Here is a 26344-nt window from a genome sequence, read left to right on the forward strand (position 1 = left end):
ATCTGAGCAGCAGTGGAACAAACACAACAAAACAAAAATGGTGCAACTGAAGCGAAAAAATTCACTTCTGGGGAATTAAGAACTTGTTTCGCAAGTGCATATAAATGATGACTCATGGTGCGTGAGATCAAAAGAATGTCGTTATTAATGTTTATGTAAAAGGAATTAATTCACGTAGGGAATATAACTGTAAAGGATATAATTACCCTTTACGGGGATAACTGTCTCTCTGTAAAGGATAAAAAGTGTAAAGGATTAAAAGTGCTTTGTGACATGATTGTACATTCTCAGTGCCTTGCAAAAGTTTACTTCTCACTTTTTCATGCTTTGTCACATAGCAACAGCTTGGTTAAATATATATTATTAGAATTCAATGTACCAGGCCAACAGGAACTAGCATAACTCTGAATTTGAAAAAGTCTCAGTCTCAGTGGAGGCTTTGTTTACTGAGGAATTGATTCAAACTATTTTATTTTTTTTGCATTTAGTAGCTGTCAAAGCAAATGAAGAGGCCATGATTGCGATAGTCAATCTCCAATACAAACTTATATAAAGAGAAAAACAATTTCATTAGAAAAACAACTGGTTCAGAGAATAAAATCTTTTTAGCAGAAAAGCAATCCCACTTATGTAAAAATGCCTTTCTGTACATTTAGGAGAGGCCTTTATATGTATCAGTGTTCGCCTCAAGATGCAAAGCGTGCCGTGAGTAAACCTAGGCTAGCGGGTAAACAGCACTGAAACTTGAGTCCTTAGACAGATGAAACCAACATCAGTCTGCTAACAGGATGAAAAGAGAGAGGAACTGTATGTAAACTAAAGGAAAGGGTTTGTAAACTAAACCTTTCCGCCTCACCTGTAAAACACAGCAGAGCCAGTGTAGAGACACAAGCAAGTCTAGCGTCATCAACAGATAGGTCCGTCTATGAGAGCAGCAATAGATAACAGAGGTGTGGACTCAAGTCATGAGACTCAGAATTGAATCAGACTCGTCACAAATGTCGTGACTTTAGACTCAACTTGATGATTTCATTAAGAAACTTCACTTTCACACCAATTACTTATGATTTGACTTGAATTTGAAGCCTTTGATTTGAGAAGACTTTATATCTTAAAGCCAAACATAAAGTATGTCACAAAAGAAAAGCAATCAGGTTAAGTTAATGAGACTATTATGCTAAAATACACTTTATTTATTTACTAAAGTATTCACATGACCTGTCCTGGGTGTATGCCATCTTTGGCTTGTAGATACTCATAATCCCCAGAATTAAAATAATCTATTTTTATTTGCTGGCACAGGTTAAACCATAAATATATTTCAGTTAGAAAAACCGGTTAGGTGAGAACTAAAGTGGAGAAGTTTCTTTTTGACATTCAAACTGACACAAAAAATGATGACTCATGCTTATTGCTATCTTAGCAACTATGAATTTTTTTTTTTGCTTGTTAATTTATTCATGAGGTTACAAGGTTTGTGTGACCAGTCTCTGTGCTTTTTAAATTCATCTAAACCTCAAAGATATCATTGCACAGACTACATTTCATGTTTGGTCAAATTACTTATCTAGGACTCAAAAGTACAAGATTTTAACTTTAAGGTTGCCTTGAGGCTTGGATGAAAAGACTTGAGACCTACTTGTAACTTGAAATGCAACCTGCTTGGGCAGGTCTCTCCATGTCAGATTAGGAAATCAAACTTTATTCAGCTGAGCATGCCTGGTTCAGGAGCAAAAAATAAATAAAATTAAATCTCAGGCATCAAGGCAGCTCCTGTAATAAAATAATATTGTTAAAAGTATTTTTATTATGTGGAAAAACATATGTGTGTGTGTATATATATATATATATATATATATATATATATATATATATATATATATATATATATATATATGACGTTGTTGTCTTTTTTTAAATTAAATGATGGTTTTCATGCATTAATGCAGTTAATTAGTGTGGTTAATCCTTTTTGGTCTTTACCTTTTAAAACTCGCTTAATTTAACTTTCTGCACTTTGCGTCTCTGATTTTGCTTTTATAGAAAGTGCTGCTGGTTCAGTTTTAATTAACTGGCATTAATCGATCAGCTGAATCTTACTGTGTTGGGTTATAATTAAGCCTGGACTAGATGAACTCGACTTAACTGACTCTGACTGGACTGCAAAGGATGTATTTAAACTAAATTCTTGCATTCATTTTATACTTCTACAGTTCAATAAAAGAAACCCAAGTTTTTACCACGTCATTTAGAAATCTATAAAACTTGTCCCATATTAATACACAACTAAACTCTTGAAGGGAGAAAAAAAAGCAAATGCTGATTTTTAAGACAGCTAAAATAAACATGCGGTGGCATTAAGCAACTGTGTTAAGATTAAAGAGATAAAACAGAGGAATGGTTGCTGCCATCAAAGTGTATTGAGATACAGCTTTGTTTGCAGCACAAGCTACCGCTACGAGGTTGCAGCGGTATAGAACACAAATAACCACTAAGCTCTTGAGTAAATAAAGAAAATGTATTTATTTAACAGCAAAGTTCTGCTTCATTTCTGATCTGGTGGCAATATACAGAGTCTAAGCTTTATATGGTGCAGTTTAGTTTCGTTAGTGGATGTCCTGTCTGTCTTCTCTAGACAAACTCCAGACTTGTTCATGCACTTTGTGAGGAGATGAGGATGACGGTTTTCACAGTCATAAACATGTCTAAACCAACTGCAATCACTGGGTTTCTTCATAGTTGACCTTTGGTGCTTGTGTCAGTTGTAAAAAAAAAAAAAAGAAAGAAAAAAAGTGGGTTAGAACAACCTGCTGTAAATACAGAAGACATTCCGTAAAGCACTTGGAGAAACTGTAAAACCCCAGCATGTCTGAAACTGGACACCATCTCACCTTCAAAAATAAAAATAAAAAACATTCAGGACTCTGCCTTAGCTAACGGTTTTATTTAGCAGTGATAAATGACCGTAGTTGTCATTTATCACTGCTGCCCTCACTTCACCTCAGAAGTAAAATCCTATGGTCACATCTTTAGTTCTTCATTTTAGAAGCAGCAACAGAATCGTGTTTATTAGGTCAGCACTTAATTTTTCAATAAACAAAAGAAACAAAAACTGTTTAAATTTTACTATTTAAGTATTTTATCAAATTCGAATTTGCCTGCTGTAAGTGTCTAATCCATCTTAAAAAGTGTTCAGTCTCATTATAAGAGCAGACACACCTAATGCTACCTATTAAGAGCTTTATTAGCTGCAGTGTGAGCAGAGAACTGTCCAAAACATCTCAGAAAAGAGATCCCTACCTTACAGAATCAAAGTCAATAATAATATAAATAGCATTAATCTCGGGCTGAAAAATAAATTTGCAGTGGCCAACTAGACGGGACAGAAAAGGGAGGAAACCATCAAAGACTGACACCAAATTCCTGAGGAGCCAGGCGGGCGAAGACACCTCAAGTTACTGCCAAAGGCCTGCAGCAGCAGCCAAGGAAGTTTCAGTTTCCACAACAAGACACATACTAAATGCAGAAGGGCTCCATCCCTGACTTATAACACTCACCACTAATGACTCAAAAGCACAAAACAAGTCAGATCCATTTTGTTCATAGCAATTTAAAAAAAAGACAAAAGGTTTTGGAATTCAATTGTGTGAACTTGAAACTCAAAATAGTTTATTTCCTATTGCACTGGAAACAAGTTATGAGGTTTAAGATGCTATTACTTTTCACATGGGACCAGATTGGTTTGGATAGTGATCTCAGCTCACTAAATAAAATCATCATTGGAAGTTTTTTTTATATTTATTCGGGTTATTGTTGTCTGAATTTAAAAGTCGTCTGATGATTGAAAACATTTAAATGCAACAAAAACAAAACTGTAAGCAGCAAAATACTTGTTTTACTGTATGGTAATTTTGTTTATAAAGAAACAATTGTTTCTTTCAAATCTCTAAACTAACTAAACTAAAGCTCTAAAACTAAAATAATTTTTAGTTCTAAAAAAGCAAACATGGTAGATAAAACTTAACTTTATTTAAGTTTATAATACTCCTGGAAGTTCATAGTGTATTGCTGTGTGTTTAAGTTTTAAACAAATACATTATGCATTTTTTTTTTAGATAAATTATTTTATTTTTGTACAAATAGCAGATGGTGAGTAAACATTTACTTGGGAGACATCCTGTAATAAGTTTGCACGCAGATAAAATATTCTGCTGTGAAAGGAACCCGTTTGAAGTTTGCGCTTGTGACAACACTCATTTCTTTCACATGGTGCACCTGCTGGCTGTAAATTCAAACCCTCCCCTCGTTAGTATGTCGCGGACGTCACGTTTTCTTCTGGCCTCATCACAAAAGCCCCGCAGCAGCCAATCGCAACAGGACAGGTTACGGCTCAGGGAAGGATGCTTCTCATTTAGGGAGCCACTCACATGGTGCAACAACCTTGACAGCTCAACAGTAACAATGCCCCCTGGTTATTTGCCTTGCAAATTCCCTCCAGTCCCACTCAACTTGGCGAGAAGATTAATAAACCAAGATAAAACAAAACTGTCTGGAGAAAAACAACACGAAGCAAAAGCAGCATTGTCTCGCGTGGGATTAAGAAGACATTTGTTTCAGACAAGAGGTCAAGCAGTGCGGAGTTGGTGGCTAAAATAATTTAAATCTGATCTTATAAGGCACTTTTGTATGGCATATAGTAATGCTAGTGAAAAGTGGACATATAGACTTTGTTACTACCCGTTCCAGCATGAGGGTCTTTCTGGTTTATTACTAGAATGACAGTTATTGTTATTGTTCCTCCTCACGGATGTAAGCAAGCCATTGTCTGACTCAGTTCACCACTATCCACTTAATCCTCTGGACAAACTCCAGACTGGTACATCTCAGTTTGTTGGGAGATGGAGGATTTTCATAGCAGTGAACAAGTCCAACACTGACATGATCTTTGAGATTTTATTCCACTGTTGATCTTAGAAACAAAGAGAAATTAAAATCTGTTGGTGCACTTTTAGAAACCTGTTGGGTATTCTAGTAATTTATGAACATTAAAATTTGAAAAGCGTGACATGGACATCTAAAGACTGAAACCACTAATATCAATTCAAAGTCTTTTTCCACTGACGCTTAAATTTGATTTTGGTCTGGAATTGGACTGAACTATTATAACATGTATATCTGAGATCCATTCCACTGTAGCTTTGGTTGCATCTTAAGGGTTGTTGTCCTGCTGTAAGGCGAACCTCTGCAACTCTCAGGTTTTCTTCCAGGATTGTATTTTGCTCCATCCATCCCTCAGCACTGTTTCGCCCTGCTGATAATGTGATTGTCATGACACATTTTGACCTTATTTGGGTCGCCACATGTTCCTGGTGACCCAAACAGGGCTTAACTGAAAATGTAAACAATACATTTGGTGGCTTTCTTTAAATATCTTTCCATAAAGGCTAGATTTATGACATACTAGAGTAATGGATGTCCTGGCAGCAGATTTTCCTACCTTTGCTGTAAATTTCTGCGGTGCCTTGAAAGGCCTCTTGGCTGCTTCTCTGACGAATGCGCTCCTTGCTCAGCACTTTAAACTTCTCCGCAGCTTTCTTCATGTCCGTGGTCTTCATGATGCGGTTTGTTCACTCATGTTCTTAAAAAAAACGTCAGCATCCTTTATAGAACAGCTGGATTTATATTAAAACTAAATTACACAAAGGTGGACTCCATTTAAACAAGCATAGTCTTTAGACAAACAGTGTAATATTTAATCTTTCCCAATGAGAAATGGTTGTGTTCCATCACATCCACACAACAGTTTTCAGTTTGACTCTCTGTGAAGCCAATTTTACAGATTTAAAAAAACACGTTTGATGAAGTGATGACTGCCCTGTGGCTTTTTAATAAAAGTTTATTCGCATAAAAAATTGAAACTATAGAAATCAATGCATTTAGCTAGAAATTCTGCAGCGAAGCAACAATAACATAAGAAATTAACATGTTTAAAATTTTTATTGAATGGCTTTTTATTGAAATTATTTTACTTCTGAAGCAAAAATAATAAAAAAAAGATGGGTAGAGATGTCAGAAGATCCCTGCATGAAAATGATCTCTCTGTAATATGTGTAATATGGTTCCATTAAGTCCAGGTGACAGTGAGCAGTTAAAATACACACATTCTCTTTTTGAGTTTTTACTGTGGTTGACTGACACTTGAAAATAAGCATAGCAGTAATTTTCTGGTTAGATCTCTGCTCTAACCAGAAAAACAGCTCCAACTAGTTATACGACTCAAGAACATCCTCTTCACCAGCAAACAAACAATAAAGAAACTATGTGGGACAGATTATAAAGAGTGAAAGTATTAGTATTAGTTCGTATCGACCAGTTGTTTTGTGCACGAAATCTTCATGTTTTCTGTGATGACTCATCTGATTTTGGGAGATACTGCCTGACAGCACTGATGATAGTCGATACCTCAGCCATGGCGCCTTTACCTACACCAAAAGAAGAAAAATTAATTCATTGCATCAATGAGGAAAAGAAAAAAATCATCCATCTGACTGTGTATAGTACATATTGAACTGTAGAACAAGTCATTATGCACAAGCTCCATGATCAAGATACACACACATTCTTGTGAATCCTGGACCATATTCAGAGAAACTGCTCTCTACATTATGCAGATGTAGAAAAAGAACATCTGAAAAATGAGTCACTCAGACAAACCTAAAGTTACTAAATTTATTTGTAGGGGTTAGCCATGTGTTGTTGACCCCTTTTACTTTCATGTCTTATCAGTTATTTTTTTATATATTGTAATTACGTTTGTATGAATTGTAGAGATAATCATGAAAACACAAAATTTTATTTGATTTGATGGGTAACACTTTATTTGAAGGGGGGTGAATAAGACTGACATGACACTGTCATAAACATGACATAACATGTCATGAACATGAATAAGCCTTCATGAATATTTATGACTGTTGCCATAAAGCATCATTCGGTAAATTATGACACTTTTAATACAAAGTTGATATTATTCAAAATGTCTTTGTTATGAAAACTTGACATTAACCAAGAAATCATTACTGATATAAATTTGTTGTAAAATTATTATTGATTGCACTTTATAAATTAGGTAACTTTATATTATTAAAGGTAAAGTTTAAACAGTAATGATTTCTTGGTTAATGTCAAGTTGTCATAACAAAGACATTTTGAATGTCAACTTTGTGTTAAAACTGTCATAATTTACCGAATGATACTTTATGACAACAGTCATAAATATTCATGAAGGCTTATTCGTGTTCATGACAGGAGTTATGTCATGTTTATGAAAGTGTCATGGCAGTCTTATTCACTCCCTTCAAATAAAGTGTTACCATTTGATGTAATTATGCAATTTTAGTTAGATTGTTGTATTTACTTATTTTGAGACATATTTATTTAACTTTTCATGAGTTATATAGAACACAAACAAAATAATAAAGAAAAAACAAACAAACAAAAAAAAACATTTACGGGCTCAGGAGTTCCAGTCCGGTGTTAGCAACAGGATGTAGAACTTAGTGTCAGCTCTAGATTATACACATTGATAATATTATCGTACTGAATAATCAAGGATTGCGAAAATGTTCAGTCTGATGTATGTCAAAATGGCTTCCCATGTTTTGACAAAAATGTCATCTTTGTTGTGCAAGAGATGTTAGATACTCAAGAGACACTGCTCAGGATAATCTTCTGATATTATATTGTGGAGGAATTTTTTTTTCTATTTATTTTTGGCTCTGATCTTGTTTTGCGTTAGTTGATACGTATGAAACATGGTAGATTATAACCCACAATCAACCCAAAATAACACAAAACGTAATTTTGAGGCAAACTGTCCTGCAGCAGAGTTTGTAACAAACTATCAAAACTAGAGAAATATGAAATGACCAAGAAGCAAAATGAATGGCACCCCAAGAAGCTATTCTTCTACTGGTTAGATCAATTATGTAACTTTGCTATTTTTTTGGAGTGCAAAGAAATAGCACTCCAATTTTTTGGAGTGCTATTTACAATGGATACAATGTTCCTCATATCACAGGGAACATTGTGATACAAATTTACCAAAGCTGTACAAACTGTAATTAATCAAAGCAATCTTTAGCAACATTAGAAATGGATGAATGGAGTGAAGAAAGCACAGAAAGTTTAACACATTGTACTCTGTAATCTATACATACCATATAGAATATGTGATAAAGCAGACAGGACTGTGGTCCAATGATTAGCGATAATAAAACCCTACTTTTTTCCAGCAGTTTCTAATGACCGGTGCACAGTAAGTCTTTTTTTATTTACGTCTGCCTTTTCAATATCTTAATGATTAGCAGTTGTTCATCAACAACTGCTTTTGCTGTGTCATCCAGGCATTCTTTAAACAGACGTATCGGTGGCCTGACCGCTTCAAGGCCTAGTTTACAAGCGATCAATGACAGATACCGGACAGTTTGCGCACCAAACACATTACCGTGTAGAAAGGCCCGAAAAATGGAGGCATCAGAAAACAAGTTGAATCAAACTAAACATTTCAGCTGTTTTGGTAAAGAGGTATATTTAGCTGCAAAGATACCTTAGTCACAGTTAAATCAGACGAGCACTTTGGAACCGCACTGGGTCATGTCAGGCCTGTGTCAAATTAAAGGTGCCTCTATTAGGTAATCTAACACATTGCATCAGGAACTATCTGAGGACATAAACCTCCTGAACGCACTCAGCAGGTTGATATGGCCACCCACACTGGTGGCATTTACCATTTCCTTTTGTTCAAGCAGTCTTTCACTCTGTGGTGACATTTTTTCCGGCAGTGGGGCCACCTACTCAGGAAGTGTTTTTTTTATCAAAACATGGAGAATAACATATACAATTTATGCTTTTATTTCAACACCATGTACCTCTAACAATTTATTTTTTTAATTTTCAGTATGTGTTTTAAAAGAAGCGACAATCATACGGTGCCTGAAATGCACCAAATGCAGTTATTTTTGCAACTTTGTTTTGAAGAAGACAAAGTTTCTGTTGTTTACCATTTCACTGCGTTGTGATCATTTTCTGGGTTTTATCTGTAATAAAGGTTCAGAAGGCAGTAAAAAAAAAAAAAAACAGCAGTTTTTTTCAAAATCTTTTTCTTTTCTTCTTTTTTTTACCTGAATACCAATAACCTTGATATGAAGCAGAAAAACCCTCCCACCTTTTCATCTAATTTTTTTAGGCCATGTTTCACTATGACCCCCATCTTTCTCTTTACCTGACCAAGTGGCAAAATCTGTAGGTATATTGGGGAACGTTTAGCATCGTTCAAAATCACTACTGAATTTGTGACAACTGAATATACTTTAGATCTGAGTCATCCTAATTTCACTCTTCTAAGCTGCCATGATCCTTTGCACAAGTATTTTCACCGACAAGAATGTGCAGGCCACTGCTGGGTCAAGAGTACTAAAAGACGATGATTCATTTCCCTGTTTGTTTATGTAATGATGACTGGATGTAAGTTAAGGTACAGATCAAATCGTGTGTTCTCAGAAAACGTGGTGAAAAGGGACGATTGACGTGGTAATAAGCTTGTGAAATATTACGAAATTCAACGTGATGCTATTCACGTCAGCCCTGAGAGTCAGCAAAAATAAGCAAAGAAAAGCGATGACTAGGCTGTGAATGCTATATTGTGTGGATACAACTGGGACTGCTGAAAGAAATAAACAGGTATCTCTCAAGACAGTTTGGTGTCTCTTTAGCTACAGCCGTTTTGCATAACCACAAAGGTTAAGGTCCATTTAACTGAAGTCAAGAAAACTCAACTTGAGTCAGAAAGTACCTGATCCCACATTTAACTGGGAATTAACCAAAGCAAGAGGAAAAGTTCAACAAGATATTTCAAAACGCATTCAAGAACAAATCCAAGATCAACATACGTGACAGATTTTACACCGAGAGAAGACTGATCACTTTTACCAACCAAGACCCGTTTAAAGATAAATTTTTTTCTGCAACTTGTTGCAGGTTTGCAGTGGCTTTTTGTTCTTTATCTTTTACTGTCCCAGTGAAGCTTGCTCAAATTTTTTAGCGAGGATTCAATGGAATTTCAGCAGGAAGAGTAAAAAACTTCACTTTACAACAAATCCATTAGAATTACTCAACTGTTTTGTATCTCTTTCCTGTAGTTTCCTAATGTATTTGCTAAAATGCATGTTGTTACACTCACAGCATGAGGAAGAAATTTATATTTTCTCTTTTTTTGTTTTGTATCTTCTTGAATGTATGTCTGTAGAGATTGCTTTGCAATCAATAAAATTGTTATGCTTCCTGTAAGTATGTATTTTTTGTTTGAAAAATCCTCCCAGGCACTTCTCTTCTTAAATTCATTGTGCAGGAAAAGGCAAGTGGGCTTTTTTAAAAATAAGTAACATTGCACAACTAAGTGGTTTTACGCTATGTGTATTTTATGGTTTTACCTTGGGTCAAACATTTGTCCTTTACTCTCTCCATAATGCATGTGTTTGCAATTTTAGTTTTCACAACTACTTTTGACTTTTAGCTCAACAACAACTTTTATTTATTTTTTTATTTTTTTTCTAATCTAGTAAGTCGCAGCCAATTTTTTACCTGCGGGATTCAGCTAGTGTTTTTAGAAGTATGTTACCTAATTTATTATATAACTTAGGAAAAGCAAAAACAAAAAAAAGTATAAAAACCTACCTTCATCCCCACAAACTAGCTTCTTAGATATGCAGGGGATTTCCACATATCCAAACTCTTTTAACCTGGATACCTGCTGGGCCGTAATAGGATGCAGCCACATAGCTGTGTTCATAGCAGGACAGAAGAGGAGAGGTCGACTGGTATCCCAGGCTCTTACCACACATGTCTGAAACAGAGATTCCAGTCAAACAAAATTGTTTTAGAGAAACTTTATGACAGGATGTTGTTGGCAATTAGATTTTCCACAGAGAACATAACAGAGAGAACATATTTTTACATTCTTACCAATAAGTTGTCACAGATGCCACTGGCAATCTTTCCAAGAGTGTTGGCATCGAGAGGGGCAATGATCAGCAGGTCTGCCCAGCGCCTCAGCTCAATGTGCAGCACAGGGTCGGATCTGTCTGTCCACAGCTGAACAAGAGACAGAATGTCTGGCTATTCTTATTTTTTAACCTCTTCACCAGAAGGCCAAAATTACTTGCTGGTCTCTAACCAGATGTTTGTGTCTGAATATCCAGAAATGACTACAGCTGACAGATGATACAGCAAACATTTTTATTACCCTTTTACTTTACTTCGAAAGTTAAATAGAAGCAGTAGCAATATAGCTGCTGCTCTACTTAAAACAGATACGATTATACAGATAAGGTTATATTATGTGGTCGTCACAATTCCGTTTACATATCTTGACACAGTGAAATTATGGCATTTTTACTCACACTTGTACCATGAGAATCTCACTCCATGTATTTATTAAAATATTAGGCTAGAATTGATCTCATCCATACATGTACTTTCTAATGCTTCCCATTTATCATTACCTCCCACTCATCCTTGTCAGTATATATCTTTACTGAAACATCTGAAGGATTGTAGAAGTGTTTGGCATGCTCTGTAGTGATCACTCTTACATCCACCTGAGGAAAATATAAAAGAGAGACAGATATAGCCTGTGGGGAAAATGATTGTAAACTCTCACCAATCTATATTATTTCAGGCTCAATAAATTGGAATATCATCCACAAAGTTCAAATTGAAAATCATACATTATGGACTATGATAATGTGATAAACTTTAAACATATTCTTGTATTAATTGTAATGATTATTATTTACTTTGATGCAGTAATTCATGCAAAACCACTGCAGCCACATAATGAGAGCATGTACTGTAGAGTTCATGGATATGATTTTCAGTAGGCTGACATTTATGGATTTTATTTTTGGATTGTACTAATATTTCAACTTTCTTAGAAATTAAATTGTGGGGTTCCACTAGCTGCAAGTGATAATCGTCATCCAAATTAAGGCTTGAACTATATTACTGAGCTTATTTAATCTACATAATGCACAAAAGTATTACGGCTTAGATGATGAGTTCACGTTTTATATTATACTTTTATCTTATTAAATGTAACAGTGGCGCACTTGAATTGTTGCTGCCTAATGTCTCCACCTCGCGGCAAAGGTAAGGTCGTGCAGTTTGATTAACAAAAAACGTGTGCTTGATGTGTTTAATGAAAACCAAGCTTTAATACGAACAAATCGGCTCACCCCGGAGAGCTGGAGAAGCTCGGAGACCAAAACTGGAAGTTTCAAAGCTGCGACGCTTCCTGTTACACCCACAAGAACACGAACTGTTCCGCAAGATTTCGACAAATCAGTCTTCAGAGACGAGACGAGGTCGTCTGACTGCATATTAGTCAAGAAATCACCAAAATGAGATTGGTTAGCTGCAGAGGACCTGTACCACTTCCGTAAATACACTTCTCCCTCCAATCACAGGAGGAGACCAAACGAACGTGCACGAGTACGTCTCTGACGCGACAAATTGTGAGCGCGCATTAGCAGAATATTCTGGCGAAGACCTCAGAGGAAGCTAGCATGCTGCAAGGGGACTTCATTCATTTCCTTCAGTGTTATTCAGTTTAAAACAAGCATTTTCTGAACTTTGACATGACGCTGACACCTCTTGTTTACTGGGCTCAACGTCACGAGGAAATTTACCTGCGTGTAGAACTGACAGACGCCCAGGTGAGTTCAACCCACCTGCTGTCCTGTTGGCAGCGCTCTTTTGAGTTTTATTTAATACCGCCGACGTAAATGTTTGAATGCAAATGATGGTGGCTGTTGGTTTGCATGCTGGTATATAAATACAGATTATCTTATGTGATAGGACATACAAGACTCTCTGTTACTTCCCCACAAACACGTTAATAACTGTTTGAAATTAGATGACTGCCAGGGCTTTAAGAAAATGTGTGGGTGGTTCTCGGAGTAATAAACCCTGAAAAAAGCCTCTGGCCATTATGAAACGCGGGGGCGGATTTTTCTTTATCAGGGTGTTGTCCACGATGACCATCCTAAACTTCACAGCAGTTTACCACAGTCTCCGGTACGTTTTCCCTTTAGGATTTACTAAAAACATTTCTAAAGACTTCATTTTTTATTGCCGTTTATTAATGACATAGACTTGAAATAGAGCGCATCCGGGGCGGAGAATAAGGTGTTAAACAACCCTGGTTCTTCAAAAGTTGCTAAACAACCCTGGTTCTTCAGAAGCTGCTAACAAACATGAATAACAACATAATTAAATCTCAGTATTGTTTTTGGACTATAAAAGGTAGGTTTATTTTGCGTTAAAGTCAAACTTTTCACTTTTTTTTTAATATAATTTTTTCTTTTTTTTTAAAACTTTGCATTATTGTACAAACAGGAAGAGAATGCTACTTACATTCTTATTCCGTAAGAGGAAGTGCTCACCATCTGTCTATTTCTGCAGAATATTGATGTCCAAGTGCATGAGAATGTCCTTAAATTTCAAGGTGAGAATTGTTTCTTTTTTTTTTATTTTCCAGCATGTTTAAAGTGTTTTTTTTTTTTTTTTTTTTTAAAAGCAAACAATTTGTAACTTTCTTTGGAATGCTTTCTGCAGCTCTGGGGCGTGGTGCTAAAGGACAGCACAACTATGAGTTCAGCTTAGAGTTTCTTTTACCAGTAAAATCAGAGGTATGCATTTTTTTTCCAAGTTCTCTTTCCTTTCGTACAAAGAGGTTTCTGTTTTTCTATTTCGCTTTTTCTTTCTTTCTTTTCTTTTTTTTTTTTGATGTGACATAATTTGTCAGTAATTTGTGCTTCCAGGTGAGCCACAAGTCCACACAGCGGCAGGTAAACATCACAGTGCGGAAACAGCAGCGAGGCTGGTGGGAAAGGCTGACTGTGCTGGAGCGTAAACCGGTTTTCCTGGTGCCAGACTTTGACCGCTGGTTGGACGAGTCAGACGCTGAGATGGAGATCCAGGAAAAGGTGAGATAAAATTGTATTACTTTTTTTTTTTACTATCACCCAGTCTGTTTTTGTTTACACAGTCTATGTTAATTTCTACAGGTGTTTTCAACATGACAAAATGTTATTTTTGCCAACATTGTGTGTTGTAATTTCTTTTTCAAAAATGGAAGTTTTTATTCCTCTTCAATAATTCTTCTTATTTCTCCTAATTTGGTTAAGGAGGAGAAAAAGAACAGACTGAAGACTGTGAGGCATACAGAAGAAGGTAATTATGAATTCTGGTCACTGACTATTGTATCTGGAGATTTTCAGCTTGTTTCTTGAAATATTACCTTTTCCTACCTTTTGGTGACATGGATAAAATGTCTAATAATTTAATGTTTCAGGGTTTATTAGCCTGAAAACAAGCTTTTTGCTTGTTTACAACCTAGTCCAGTTTCTTGGATTTTCATGGATCTTTGTCAACATGACCGTACGCCTCTTCATCTTTGGGCAAGGTCAGAAATAGTAGTGGAGCGTAGTTTTCTTTCTGCATGTTTTTTTTTTTGTTGCCATTTTTAATCAATAACTTTAACCTCTGAAACTAATTTCAGATTCACTCTATGACACGTTTCACACCATATCGGATGTGATGTTCTTCTGCCAGACCTTGGCAGCAGTTGAGGTGTTGAATGCTGCTTTCGGTGTGGTTCGAACTGGTGTTATTCCCACTCTCATACAGGTACAGCACAATCCTTTGTTTTATAAACCAGTTATTACAAATGGACTAGAAATGTGTAAGAACCATTTTGTTTTTGTTGTTTGGTAGGTAGTAGGAAGGAATTTTGTCCTCTTCATCATTTTTGGTAGTCTGGAAGAAATGCACCACCGACCTGTTGTGTTCTTTGTTTTCTATCTGTGGAGCGCCATTGAGATTTTTAGGTAAGTAGAGGTGTGTCTCATTAAGTTGAACATTTATTAAAAAGTTGTTTTTTATTTCCACTGTAAAAAATAAAGCTTGAATATTTATTCTTATTCACACACAGATATTTTAAGAATTTTAACATGTTTATGATTAGGGCTCGCAGCTCATAAACATTCATGCCCAACATCAGTGCCTGACCTCACAAATACTGTTCTGGAAGAATGGTCAAAAATTGCCATAAACACTTATTTTGTCAAAAGCCTTCCAAGAAGATCTGAAACTGCTACTGTTGGCAAGTTAAACTATGGGGATTACAGCTTCACATTCATTTGTTTGTGAAGCTGACAAGTAAATACCTTTGGCTACATAGTGCAGACATATTTAACAGAATATTATTTGATTATATTCTAATTTATTAAGTTACACCTGCATTAATAGTTATTAATGCCACATTGATCCAAATATTCGGAAGCAAAGGTATTATTTAGATTTTGTTACCAAGCATGCAGAATATTTTCATTTTTCATAATAATCGTCTGCAGGCTATTTAAGCTACAGTTACAAAGATGTATTGTAATAAATGCAAATGTTAGCCTACAAGCAAACATTACATTCTACTTTCAGGTATCCATTTTATGTCCTTGGCTGCTTTAACACAGAGTGGAAAACTCTCACTTGGTTGCGCTACAGTGTCTGGATACCGTTGTATCCATTAGGTGTTTTAGCTGAAGGTGAGTTAGTTCATGTGTGAGTACTTATTTCTTTTACATCAACATAATTGATATGTATCTGATGTTTTTATCCCATATAGCTGTTGCAGTGGTACAGTCCATCCCCATATTTGACCAAACCAAGCTCTACAGCATTCCTCTGCCAAAAGCCATTGGAACTTCCATCAACTTCTCTTACGTCTTGCATGTCTATCTGATTCTCATGTTTCTGGGTAAAGTCAACAAACAGGAAGAAAAGCAGTCTGTTCTGTATCAAATGTGTTTCTTGTAGTTCTGACTGGGGTTTTTTTCTGCTCCGCAGGGCTTTTTATCAACTTTCGGCACCTTTACAAGCAGAGGAAAAGGCGCTTCCGGACCAAAAAGAGGAAGGCACATTAATTCTCAGCACTAACAGTAATCCTCCAAAGCCTCTACTGCCTGCACACATTTTCAAAGCCGGCCCTGCGTTAGTTCAGAACTTTTTTTTTTTTTTTAAGTTAATTCCTTTTTTTTCACCCCTTTTGCTCTTAAAAACTTTTTACCATTCTACATATTGTGCAATGATGAAATTGCAGTTACATTCATTAGTAATCAAGTTCTCATAAACCTAACGTTCTAGATTAACTGTTAAGATCATGCTGGATGTGATTTTTTTTTTCTCAATGATGTTTATGATTGCTCTATTACCTTATTTCTCAGCGTCAGGTTCTGAAAATATGACCTCACCATCTTCACCTGATGTACAATCATTGCTTTTTAAATGAATGGTATCCCCATAATGCGTTATTTTCTTTTCTTTCTCAAAAGATCTGTAAAAAAGTAGTGACCTTTCAGTTCAGCTGAATGATCCACAATGAATTTTTATTATCCTTTCCATTTATTATTCTAAATGTCCTTGAATTGTCATTTTGATTACTTATGACACTGAATAAACATTTTAGAAAGATGAGTAATTTAATTAGTGGTCAATTTGGGAAATACATTCTATAAAGAAACATGTAAAAAAAACAAAATATGTACAACACTTTCAGTTTCCCAACAGACATTTTGTACAAGCCCAGTTCGTATGGCTTCAGTTCACTCTGACTCAGTATCAGCTTGTACATTGTGACTCAGCTTGAGAAGTCTGTGTGCATGGGGACAATGTTGTGATCAAAAGCTGCATACTGGGAGTCACCAGAACTGGCTAGTTTGAGTTGGTGTGCGGCATGAGAGAGCTGGAAAGCAGCATCTGGATGGGCCGAGTCGGGCAGCATGGTGCACTCCCTCTCCAGCAGCTCGGCCACGCCCTTCAGGAGCTCCCAAAAACCAAAAGCCAAGGCAGCTTTCCGCAGACGATTTAGCTCCTGGTAGAATTAAACAACAGAAATCGGATGTTTTACTTGTATTTAGAAAAGAAAATGTTTCTACATGTTTTTCTTAATCATTCGTGCTAAACCTACCTTATAGAAGGTCTGAGTTTTATCAGGTAATTTCCTTGCGTTCCTCAAGATCTTCTGAACATCAGTCTGTACGAAGACAAAGAAAAACTTGTTAAAAAAATGACAACTAGTTAACATATACAAAACATGAATTTTTAAAAAATTCTTAAATAATTAAATCTTGAACTTCACACCTCACAACCCATGAGGATCGTTTTTAACAAAGAACTACTGTAGTTTTAGTTTAGGTGCTTCCACTTTGTTAGATGTGAGCAGTGAACAGATTGTTTTAGCCGTGTTTTTACTGTACCTGCAGTCCGCTGGCTTTTATCCACACGGTGACATTCTGAGCATAGCTTCGCTTGACCTGTGGCTGCACAGGGAACGGACTTTTACTGTCATCCTCTCCGTACGGATTTTCAGCAGCCTCTGTAACACAACAAAGATGGCTGTGCATCAGAGGAAAGTCGGTCAATCCATATCATTATGATCGAAATACAACACCGAGTAATCATTAACTGATGTACACAAATAACAGACCTTTGATCTGCACAGCAACAGTGACCCATACAAGCATTGGGGAGTTGTATGCTTATTCAAATTTGCACAAGAATTCAAAAACAGCTTTAGGACACAAGAGCCCTAAATATTATGCAGCAAACGGATGTCTTTGAAGTAAGGTGTTACCTGAAACTGGTCCCAGATGCGAGATCTTGCCTAGCCAAGGTAGAGGATCGGAACCAGGCTCAAACAAAGACATCATCAGGTTTGACTTCTTCTTGCTGTCTGCTTGGGAGTACAACATGCCAAACCACTCTGGCCTGGGATTAAAGCAGGACAGTTACTGAATTTAGAGCTCATTCACAAAAATGAACTTGCTGTCCAGATGAATGTAGGACATGCCATGTATATTAGCTCTGTTATTGCTCACCCTAGTTGGACCAGAGCCACCATCCCCTCAACCTTTAGACTTCCATGTAAAAGAACACAAAAATTTGGGCTTTTCCCAGCCATTTGGCTGGCTGAAGGTTCCTCTTCAAGTTCATCAGTGGCTCCTGTGCCAACTTCATCCACTTCTGAAATTAGGTGCAAATATTTTTTTTACAACACATACAAATCAAGAATTCAACTTTTTTTTTTTATTGTTGATGCTATGCTGCTCCACAAATCATTCTCAACAAAACAAAAACAAACCTTTGCTAACAGCAATGGGAAGAACCAAGTGTCTGGATATTACAGGGGGGCTGGAGATGTCAGCAATTTCAATGAAGCCCACAATTTCCAAATCTGAAACAAAAACAAACATGTGAATATTTATTTCACTAAAAAAAAAAAAAATTAAATGATTTTCAACCCCTGACAAGTACCTGTGCTGACAGCTCTGGGAATAGGCTCCACCTCCTCGTCCACCACCACCGGCTCGGGACGGGGGAACACCTGAACGTCTGAAGACAGATTCCCACAGTGCAGAACCGCGTGGAAGGGGGAGTACGCCCGGTCAATCAACATGCTGGAGAAATGGAAATGACAGGACAAAAAAAAAGTGCGTCATTCAGCACAGGAATAAAGAACTGAATGAATGAACAACTCTCATAATCAGCTCAACCTTACCCAAACATTGCTTGTACACTCTTCATGCAAAGTGGTCCATCCACAGTGAAGATCTGTCCATCCCCTCCACTGAGATGAAGGAGCTCCTCCAGGTTTTCCATGGCGTCAGTCATTTGCAACTTAAATAGCACAAAACAAATGCTCATTATTGGAGCTATCAAATAGAATACTGAAATACGACACAAGATTATCGTTATACAACCTGTTGTATAACGAACAGGTTGATACAATTATGTATAAAATTCTAAGGGGAAAAAACAGTAATAGATGATGGGAAACTAGACTTAAATTACAACATGATTCTTGCAGCTCTATTACATTTGGCCATTTATCTCCACAGAATTAGACTGAGTAAATGATTTGAAATCAAGGTAGAATGCCAACAGAAATGTGGACTGCCGTACCTCCTCTGCATTGGCTATACACAGGATGAACATTTTGGTGGGGAAGGGGTAAGGGAGTGGAAACTTTTTGTCATCACCACGATGTTTCAGGGTTTGAAGTGAGTGGCGTAGGGAACCCTTTCCAATCCCAAGAGATCCGTCTGTAACCAGCACCACCTACAGGACAAAAGAGGGAAATGCATAACCATGAGCAACTAAGGATGATACATTACTGAAATAGCAGGAAAACAAAGTGAACGAGTAAAATTAAAAGGGCTGCTTCAAACTCTCAACCTGAAAAATGATTATACTGAACATAATGTAATTACATAGTGTGCAAGTGTGATAGTTACTGGAAGTAAGATTAGTTTGAAAAACTTGAAATGCAATTTTATGAAAAGGTACCCTAAATGGATCTCAAATATTTGAAAGTGGAAGAAATAGCAGTTACTTTAAAAATGACAAATTAAGCTTTAAGGGCTGTTTGGGTTTCTTTTTTTTAGCAGCTCTTGGATGTGTGGAGGGTACACACAACTGCAACGATGCAACATGGAATCAAAGTTTCACACAGTAATCAACTAAAGAAGACTAATGATGCCTTCTTTCAATCAGGCATCATTATGTCTGACATCAGGCATCATGATGTTGGGGAAATGATGTTTCCCCAACATCATTAAAAATTGATGTTGGGGAAACAACATTTTTAAATGATGTTTCCCCAATAACATCATTTTAAAAAAAAAATCAGAAAATGTTTCCCATTGTGACAGATCAAATTTACTGAACAAAATTTTACTTTGTACCGAATATGTACAAATTAATGACATAGAAAAGCTCCCGTGTGAACACAACTATCAACCTAATAAACTAAGAGAATTGCTGAATACCTGACAGGGACAGCCATTGCCCCACTCCTGCTGAACAACGCTACTGACTCCTTGTAGAGCCAGCTCAAGACATGTTTTGTCATAGTCTTCCAAGTTACTAAGTGCCTCCTGCAAACAAAAACATAGACAGACAATTTTAATACTGAAGATATATTGTGTTTTGACTTTACAGGCATTAACTGATGTTACCTGTAACGCATTGTAATCCCTAGTGAAAGGCACCAGCAGCTCCCAGAGGGAGGAGAAGGCCATCAGTGCGGTGAACTCCAAGCGATAGTTGGAAGCCATGTGTTCAAACAACATGTTGAGTCCGTGGACAGCCAGGTTCTTCCTCTGGAACTCCTCGATGCCATCCAGGGACACTGGTCGTGTCATGGACAGTGAAACGTCCATTAAAACCACTGTAGGCATTGCTGTTCACCGCCGATTAGATATCCACAATAAAACAGTAGATTTAAAACTGCTTCCAACCGTCCGATTTACGGCTTTACAGCAAAACTCACTGAAAACTGCCAAGCTCCAATTAGAAGAAAAAAAAAACAAAAAAAAAACGTCATTAATGGCGTTTGAAACTTAATTATACAGGTTAGTACAGGCTAACGGAAGCTAGTTTGTTAGCCTTCTGCAATGTAGCAGCTATAAGAAAGAACCATTCCTTATATTATTCATCAAATATAAAAGGATAAATATCCATGAGTAAAAACGCAGCGAAAAAAATCATGTATGAAAAAATAAAAACGACTAAAACACATTAGTCGTTCTTGCTGTTTAGCTTGTGTTGCATTATAAGTGCACCAACAATTCCGTCCGACGAACAACTTGTAAATGTATAGTTCCTATGTAATCTAAAATGTGCGGAAATTACGATTGAATATCCATCCATCCATTTTCTTGACACCTTTGTCAACGATTGAATAGGAAGCACATATTTAGAGCCGAACTAATAATATCTACAGACATCTGAGATATAAAATGAAAAAAAAAATCTAATCTTGTCTTTTCTAACTCCTATTTTATATCAACTCTTGGTAGTTTGGTGTGTTTGATGCACCATGGAAATAAATTGTCACAAAAATGCTGAAATCCGACCTTTAATTTATTTTTTTAGATTTGTGTAATATTTGTGAACTTTATTTCTCATTAAAACTTGCTTGTATTGTATTTGATTCTGTTCCAAGTTTGTCCCTTCTGGGGTCACTCTCACGAAATACACGAAAACGCCAAGCCCGATAAAACCCCGAAAAAAATCTTATCGACTTCCTGTTGGTGAATCCTGTTCTTTTAGTGTGACTCGGTAACAACAAATTTTGCAAAAATACGAAGGAACGTAACTACCAGCACCCACTCGGCAACCAACTCGGCAGTGACTGTTTAATGAAGTTGGTAAGAACCGACATTTAGATCAAAAACGTTTCACTGTTTGTCCTGCAGATGGCGCCGATTTAGTAAAAGACTATTTTATCTACGATATTTCCTAAAGTTACTTTTTTCCTTTTTTGTATAATCTGAAAACTTGCTTGAATGTCATCCTTGATTTTGTAATCTGAAGAATAGAGGAACAACGTAAGTCTGTGCACATTTTCTTATATTGGGATCTAATATTGGGATTTTAAGGCTCGTTATTATTATTATTATTATCCCTATATGTAACATTTCTATAGACGTGAAGTTTGTCTAAATTGGTTTACTTATTCTTCAAACTCATTTTATTTAACCAAATAGATATTTTCACCTGATATTTTATGCTGCTCTTGACAGTTTGTCACCATAGCACCAGAACAGCTCGTCCTCTTTTTCTGTTGCCGTCTGTAACTGTAGCATGAATTAGGGTCAATGTATTTTCTTTACAATATATTTTAACATATTTTAGACAAATTTGATTAAACACACGTTTTTAGTTTTATTTGTAGGTTTGCCATGTTTTATATATGGTTTTAACTGAAATCATAATGTTGTGCATTTAAGCTGTAATTTCTGTCACCTGTTAACATTGGGAACCGTTGCTCTGTGGTCATAACATGTTATTTAATGCATAAATAAACATTTAATGTTAATGCATTAACATGCATTAACAGTCAGCTGGACTGACTGTTAATGCATGTTAACAGTCAGTCCAGCTGACTGTTAACATGCATTAACAGTCAGCTGGACTTTAACCAGTCCAGCTGACTGGTTAAAGTCAGTCAGCTGGACTGACTTTAACCACCATCATGATTTCAATGAATCGACATAAATGGCACACTTTTCAGAGTTCTCTATTTTCCTTTAAAGGGAATAAGCTTAAGGGATTTAAACTGTTTTATTGACTTTAAATGCTTGCAGAAAAACTAAGTTTCATCTTGACTTGCTACCAAACTGTTAATTGAATTGAGACTTTTTCTTCTTTACAAACAGGTTTGCCCCTAACGCATAAGGACCCATACTCAGACAGCAGGAGCTGTGGATCTTTTAACTCCGGGGTTTTATTAAAGACATTTTTTTTTTTTTTTGGAGCTAAACAAGTGAATCTGCTATTAGCACAAGATGGTGTCTACAAGACATAGGTCTCCGCAGCTGATTGTTTTTGCTGTTGTCTTCCTTGGTACCCTTCACAATTGGATCGTTGGCGCTGAACTCACTTTTACTTTGCCTCACATTATAGACGATTTTGAAAAGACTACAGATCGCTCAATGGAGGAATTTCCTGTTCAACATTCTACATATTCAACTCCATATAAAGAAGGTCCTGAACATAAATCTTTATTTTTGGATGCAATAGATGATCATCCTTCACCGGAGACATCCATATCTAATCCAGCCACCCGTGTCCAACGGATAAACACGATATACTCTAGTGATCTTTTTTCTATTCAGGATCGGATACAGGGATGGGTGGCCCTGCATATTTTTGGGATGATCTACGTTTTTGTGGCACTTTTAATTGTGTGTGATCAATTCTTTGTTCCTTCGCTGGGGGTCATCATGGAAAAGCTGGCCATCTCAGATGATGTTGTTGGGGCCTCCTTCATGGCTACAGGAACAGCCGTCCCATGGTTCATTACCAAGCTAATCCAAGTCCTCTACTATCACGACAGTTTAACTGTGAACATTAACCCAACTATTGGCTCTACAGCTTTCAAAATGTTGTTTGTGGTTGGAACATGTGCTATGTTTTCTGCAAAGGTTCTCCCTCTACGTTGCTGGTCATTTTTCAGAGACTTATCATTCTACATGCTTGGCTTCATCCAACTGATCATTTTCTTGTTGGATGGTGTTGTCACATGGTGTGAAAGTGCGATTCTGGTAACCTTTTTTATACTCTACATCACCTTTTTGATATATGATGAGAATATGGAACAAATAATGAAGACCCAACTCCAGAATATCAAAGGGGTGATGAAAGCTTCTTTTGTGAAGAAATGCAAAAAGGTGCTCCCTGTAGAGGTAAGGCACTTATGGTGTATATATGACTATGTTTTAATATTCCACTGCAGAATTACAGTAAAATGTGTTTTTAGAATTTTGTTTTGCTATGCACAATTTTTAGGTTTTTGAGTTGAATTTTGAGTGCAGAATTTTATGTAAACCTCAACTTAAAGTTTACTGTCCCGATGCTGTATCTGAATCCTTACAAAGTATTTAAAGAAGTTTTTTTTTTTTCTGTGGAACTAAGGGTTAATGATCTCTGAAGAAAAAAAAAATATTTGTGTTAGTCCAAAATTAGTTTGCTGAAAGGAGCACTACATTACACATAATCAAGGTAAGTTTAGTGACTGACTTTTACAGTCAACACATTGACTGCAAAAGTCAATATCTTGACTTTATAATTAATTGTGTATAATTGTGTATCAGTGAAAGAAAAGTCACGTTTTTATCATGCTATTTGAAATGCACATATTTTACAATCTCTGGAGATGAAAAGCTGAATAGATGTTGAGGATTTGCAAATGTAGCACTGTACAAGTGTACTGTAATTACTAAGGCCTTACATGTCATTTTTGTAGTTTGTCGTAACATTTTTAAAACCATATTAGAGTGGTATGTTGAGACAAATGCATGTCACTTTTGAGAAAAACGTATGAGAGATTGTAGCATCAGGCAAGTCATTGGCGTGTGAGTTAAGTGGGACATGATCACAAAGCAAATTTTGAAGGTGTAGTATTTATGAAACATATAGTATACAGCCTCTACTTTCATGAAGCATCTCACTACGGCGTGGTATCGATAAATGCCTATTAATAATTTATTTGGATTGCCCATCAGGGACAAATATCCTGATGTAAACATCCTTAAATACATCGTGGCTCTCTTTTATCTCAGTACAACTTTTTTGTGGAAGTTACTTTTTTATCCTTTTTCTTTCTCTGATGTTTAAAGTGCTCCATTTATCTTTTGTTTGTCACATTTAAAACAACCCCCCAGCCCCAGGTGTGTATACCTGAAGGTGAGAATGATGCACAAGACCCTGGAGAATGTGATGAAGAATATGGCAATGAAAACAATGGCGGATGCAACGAAAAGAAGTTTGTTGAGAGCAAATTGCTACAAGGAGCTACATCTCTGTCTTTACGATGGCCTGACAAATGGCAGGAACGAGCCGCCTACATCATCCTGTTGCCAATCATCCTTCCTCTGTGGCTCACACTTCCCAATGTTCATAGTCAGGTAAGGTCAGATTAATGTTTTGGATCTCTTAGAGTAATTGTCTCTTAATACTTTACCTATGATTTTATTTTGGTGTTTGATTCACAGAAAGCCAGAAAATTCTTTGTGCTGACCTACCTCGCTTCCATTGTATGGATTGGGATCTTGTACTACCTTGAGAGGTGGTGGGCTCATCAGGTGCTGTTGTTCTTAAATAAGAGTCTAATTTTGCACTGAGTTACTTAGGCTGTGTGTATGTTTTCATCCTAAGTAAACAGTATTTTTGTATTTTAAAGGTGGATGAGACATTTGGTCTGATGGGTCCTATGACATTCATGGGAGCACTGCTGTCCAGCTCTGATTTCATAAGTAGTCTAATAGTGGCTCGTAAAGGCCTGGGAGACATGGTTGTGTCCAGTAATTTGGGCAGTAACATCCTTACTATGACTTTATTGTGAGTAAATAGATTGAATTGTCATTGCTGAGATAAGATGAGAGAACGGGTGTTCAAAGATTTGTTGGTCTCACTGTTATTTCTGTGTTATTTCATCCAAAAGTCTGCCAGTGGAATGGTTCGTCTTCTCAGCCATCCACGGTTTCTCCCCTGTGGGTATCTCGAATGAAGGCCTCTTCTGTGTCAGTATCCTCCTCTTCGTCGTGCTCCTCGCTGCTGTCATCTCCATTATATCATTTAAGTGGAAGATGAAGAAACTGCTTGGCCTCACCTTGGTCCTTCTCTACCTTATTTTTGTGGTCATTAGCATATTGATGATGTTTCAAATCATTATGTGCCCTGTGTAAAAAAAAAAACCCTTGAAATATGTTTATGTGTTTTCTTGGATTCTTCTCTATAAAACTGATCCATCCTGACATCTACCAGAGTTTAAAGAAAGAAGTTTAAAAGAGTTAGTGTGATAATCGAATTATTATCAATAGCTGAGTACACTTCATAAATATAAATATATATTTTAGCTGTTAAATAATAACTCAAGTCTATATAGCTGCAGTTTTAACAACAAACTTGGCCCTTAGTGAAAAAGTAATTGTCACTTTTCCTAATTGAAGGCAACTGCCATCAGTTGTTTGCAGGAACTGGCAGAGAGTCTTTCATTGCTGATGAGAAATTTTGGTCCACTCTTCTTTAAAGGGTTGTTTTAATTCATCAGTATTACAGAATCATTGATCACGATTAGCCTCGTTATGGCCGCTGCATCTCAATCTGATTTAGGTCCAAACTTTCACTAGACGACTCCAAAACCTTCAAAACATTCCATGCCATTCAGAGGTGGACTTGCTAGCTTACCATTGTGCCTCATATATACAGCCTAAGTGCACTTATTCTATCTACCTTTGTCTCATTAGTCCAAACCAGTCTTTTCTTTCTTTAGATCAAGACATGGATGTGTTGTTTTTGGAGAACTTATTTTTTGTTGTCAGACAGGTTTTTGTTAAAGTGCTTTGTTGATTCTACAGGTTACATTCCTCCCTGTAAAACTGTAAAATTAAACAACCAAAAAATAGGATCAATAACAGTTAATTAATTAATGACTCAACAAAAGGCAATGATACTTGTTTTTTACATAGACCGAATTTTGATAGTTTTTTCCCTTAGTAAATCATTTGAAAACTGCTCTTTGCTTGCACTCTAGTTATCTCAGTCAGATCTTCTAATTTATATCATGATCTGAAACGTTATATTGTGACTAAAAATGCAAAAACAAAGGAAATCTATATTAAAGTAAATACTTTATAAGAACATAAAATAGTTTTTGGTGTGT

General features: G+C 36.4%; 4 protein-coding genes across 7 annotated transcripts; 2 read left to right on the plus strand and 2 right to left on the minus strand.

Annotated features, from left to right (window-relative positions):
* Window positions 1–2499: 2499 nt before the first annotated feature.
* ppcdc (phosphopantothenoylcysteine decarboxylase) lies at window positions 2500–12527 on the minus strand. Of its 3 annotated transcripts, XR_014087927.1 has the most exons (6): window positions 12294–12525; window positions 11562–11657; window positions 11023–11151; window positions 10735–10903; window positions 5498–6482; window positions 2500–2752 (listed from the first exon to the last, which is right to left on the minus strand). XR_014087927.1 is itself a non-coding variant. In XM_008412225.2 (5 exons), exons 1-5 carry the CDS (start codon window positions 12435–12437, stop codon window positions 6394–6396), a joined length of 627 nt encoding a protein of 208 aa, XP_008410447.1. In that variant the 5' UTR covers window positions 12438–12525; the 3' UTR covers window positions 2500–6393. The 3 variants fall into 3 exon arrangements, 2 of the variants coding, with proteins under 2 accessions (XP_008410447.1, XP_008410448.1); XM_008412225.2 differs by having other exon boundaries at window positions 2500–6482; XM_008412226.2 differs by lacking the exon at window positions 11562–11657 and having other exon boundaries at window positions 2500–6482; window positions 12294–12527.
* On the plus strand, window positions 12519–16590 carry hacd3 (3-hydroxyacyl-CoA dehydratase 3). The gene is made up of 11 exons (XM_008412222.2): window positions 12519–12773; window positions 13522–13564; window positions 13675–13748; window positions 13881–14045; window positions 14247–14292; window positions 14414–14524; window positions 14621–14748; window positions 14836–14948; window positions 15556–15662; window positions 15743–15874; window positions 15964–16590. Exons 1-11 carry the CDS (start codon window positions 12696–12698, stop codon window positions 16038–16040), a joined length of 1074 nt encoding a protein of 357 aa, XP_008410444.1. The 5' UTR covers window positions 12519–12695; the 3' UTR covers window positions 16041–16590.
* ints14 (integrator complex subunit 14) lies at window positions 16482–20771 on the minus strand. Its single transcript, XM_008412224.2, has 11 exons — window positions 20133–20771; window positions 19944–20051; window positions 19078–19233; window positions 18674–18792; window positions 18430–18572; window positions 18257–18349; window positions 17994–18138; window positions 17750–17883; window positions 17373–17491; window positions 17084–17149; window positions 16482–16987 (listed from the first exon to the last, which is right to left on the minus strand). Exons 1-11 carry the CDS (start codon window positions 20352–20354, stop codon window positions 16754–16756), a joined length of 1539 nt encoding a protein of 512 aa, XP_008410446.1. The 5' UTR covers window positions 20355–20771; the 3' UTR covers window positions 16482–16753.
* A 90-nt stretch (window positions 20772–20861) lies between these two features.
* Window positions 20862–25389, plus strand: LOC103466551 (sodium/potassium/calcium exchanger 1-like). Of its 2 annotated transcripts, none has more exons than XM_008412219.3 (6): window positions 20862–21506; window positions 22338–23366; window positions 24345–24587; window positions 24675–24764; window positions 24863–25020; window positions 25124–25389. In XM_008412219.3, exons 2-6 carry the CDS (start codon window positions 22467–22469, stop codon window positions 25365–25367), a joined length of 1635 nt encoding a protein of 544 aa, XP_008410441.1. In that variant the 5' UTR covers window positions 20862–21506; window positions 22338–22466; the 3' UTR covers window positions 25368–25389. The 2 variants fall into 2 exon arrangements, with proteins under 2 accessions (XP_008410441.1, XP_008410442.1); XM_008412220.3 differs by having other exon boundaries at window positions 20862–21326.
* The last annotated feature ends 955 nt before the right edge of the window (window positions 25390–26344 follow it).

The sequence above is a fragment of the Poecilia reticulata genome, chromosome 6 (assembly GCF_904066995.2).
Source record: "Poecilia reticulata chromosome 6, P_reticulata-male-v2, whole genome shotgun sequence".
NCBI classification, from domain to species: domain Eukaryota; kingdom Metazoa; phylum Chordata; class Actinopteri; order Cyprinodontiformes; family Poeciliidae; genus Poecilia; species Poecilia reticulata.

What these genes read in the sequence shown, in the direction of transcription:
- ppcdc (XM_008412225.2), bottom strand. Translation starts at nt 12,437, where the DNA reads ATGCAGTCAGACGACCTCGTCTCGTCTCTGAAGACTGATTTGTCGAAA. An exon ending in GCATCTGTGACAACTTATTG is followed by an intron (nt 10,904 to 11,022) that starts GTAAGAATGTAA and finishes TCTCTGTTTCAG; the next exon opens with ACATGTGTGGTAAGAGCCTG. An exon ending in GCTAGTTTGTGGGGATGAAG is followed by an intron (nt 6,483 to 10,734) that starts GTAGGTTTTTAT and finishes CTTTTGGTGTAG; the next exon opens with GTAAAGGCGCCATGGCTGAG.
- hacd3 (XM_008412222.2), top strand. Translation starts at nt 12,696, where the DNA reads ATGACGCTGACACCTCTTGTTTACTGGGCTCAACGTCACGAGGAAATT. An exon ending in ATTAGGTGTTTTAGCTGAAG is followed by an intron (nt 15,663 to 15,742) that starts GTGAGTTAGTTC and finishes TATCCCATATAG; the next exon opens with CTGTTGCAGTGGTACAGTCC. An exon ending in TCTGATTCTCATGTTTCTGG is followed by an intron (nt 15,875 to 15,963) that starts GTAAAGTCAACA and finishes TCTGCTCCGCAG; the next exon opens with GGCTTTTTATCAACTTTCGG.
- LOC103466551 (XM_008412219.3), top strand. Translation starts at nt 22,467, where the DNA reads ATGGTGTCTACAAGACATAGGTCTCCGCAGCTGATTGTTTTTGCTGTT. An exon ending in AGAGGTGGTGGGCTCATCAG is followed by an intron (nt 24,765 to 24,862) that starts GTGCTGTTGTTC and finishes TGTATTTTAAAG; the next exon opens with GTGGATGAGACATTTGGTCT. An exon ending in ATCCTTACTATGACTTTATT is followed by an intron (nt 25,021 to 25,123) that starts GTGAGTAAATAG and finishes TTCATCCAAAAG; the next exon opens with TCTGCCAGTGGAATGGTTCG.
- ints14 (XM_008412224.2), bottom strand. Translation starts at nt 20,354, where the DNA reads ATGCCTACAGTGGTTTTAATGGACGTTTCACTGTCCATGACACGACCA. An exon ending in GTATAGCCAATGCAGAGGAG is followed by an intron (nt 18,793 to 19,077) that starts GTACGGCAGTCC and finishes GTGCTATTTAAG; the next exon opens with TTGCAAATGACTGACGCCAT. An exon ending in TCCCATTGCTGTTAGCAAAG is followed by an intron (nt 18,139 to 18,256) that starts GTTTGTTTTTGT and finishes ACCTAATTTCAG; the next exon opens with AAGTGGATGAAGTTGGCACA.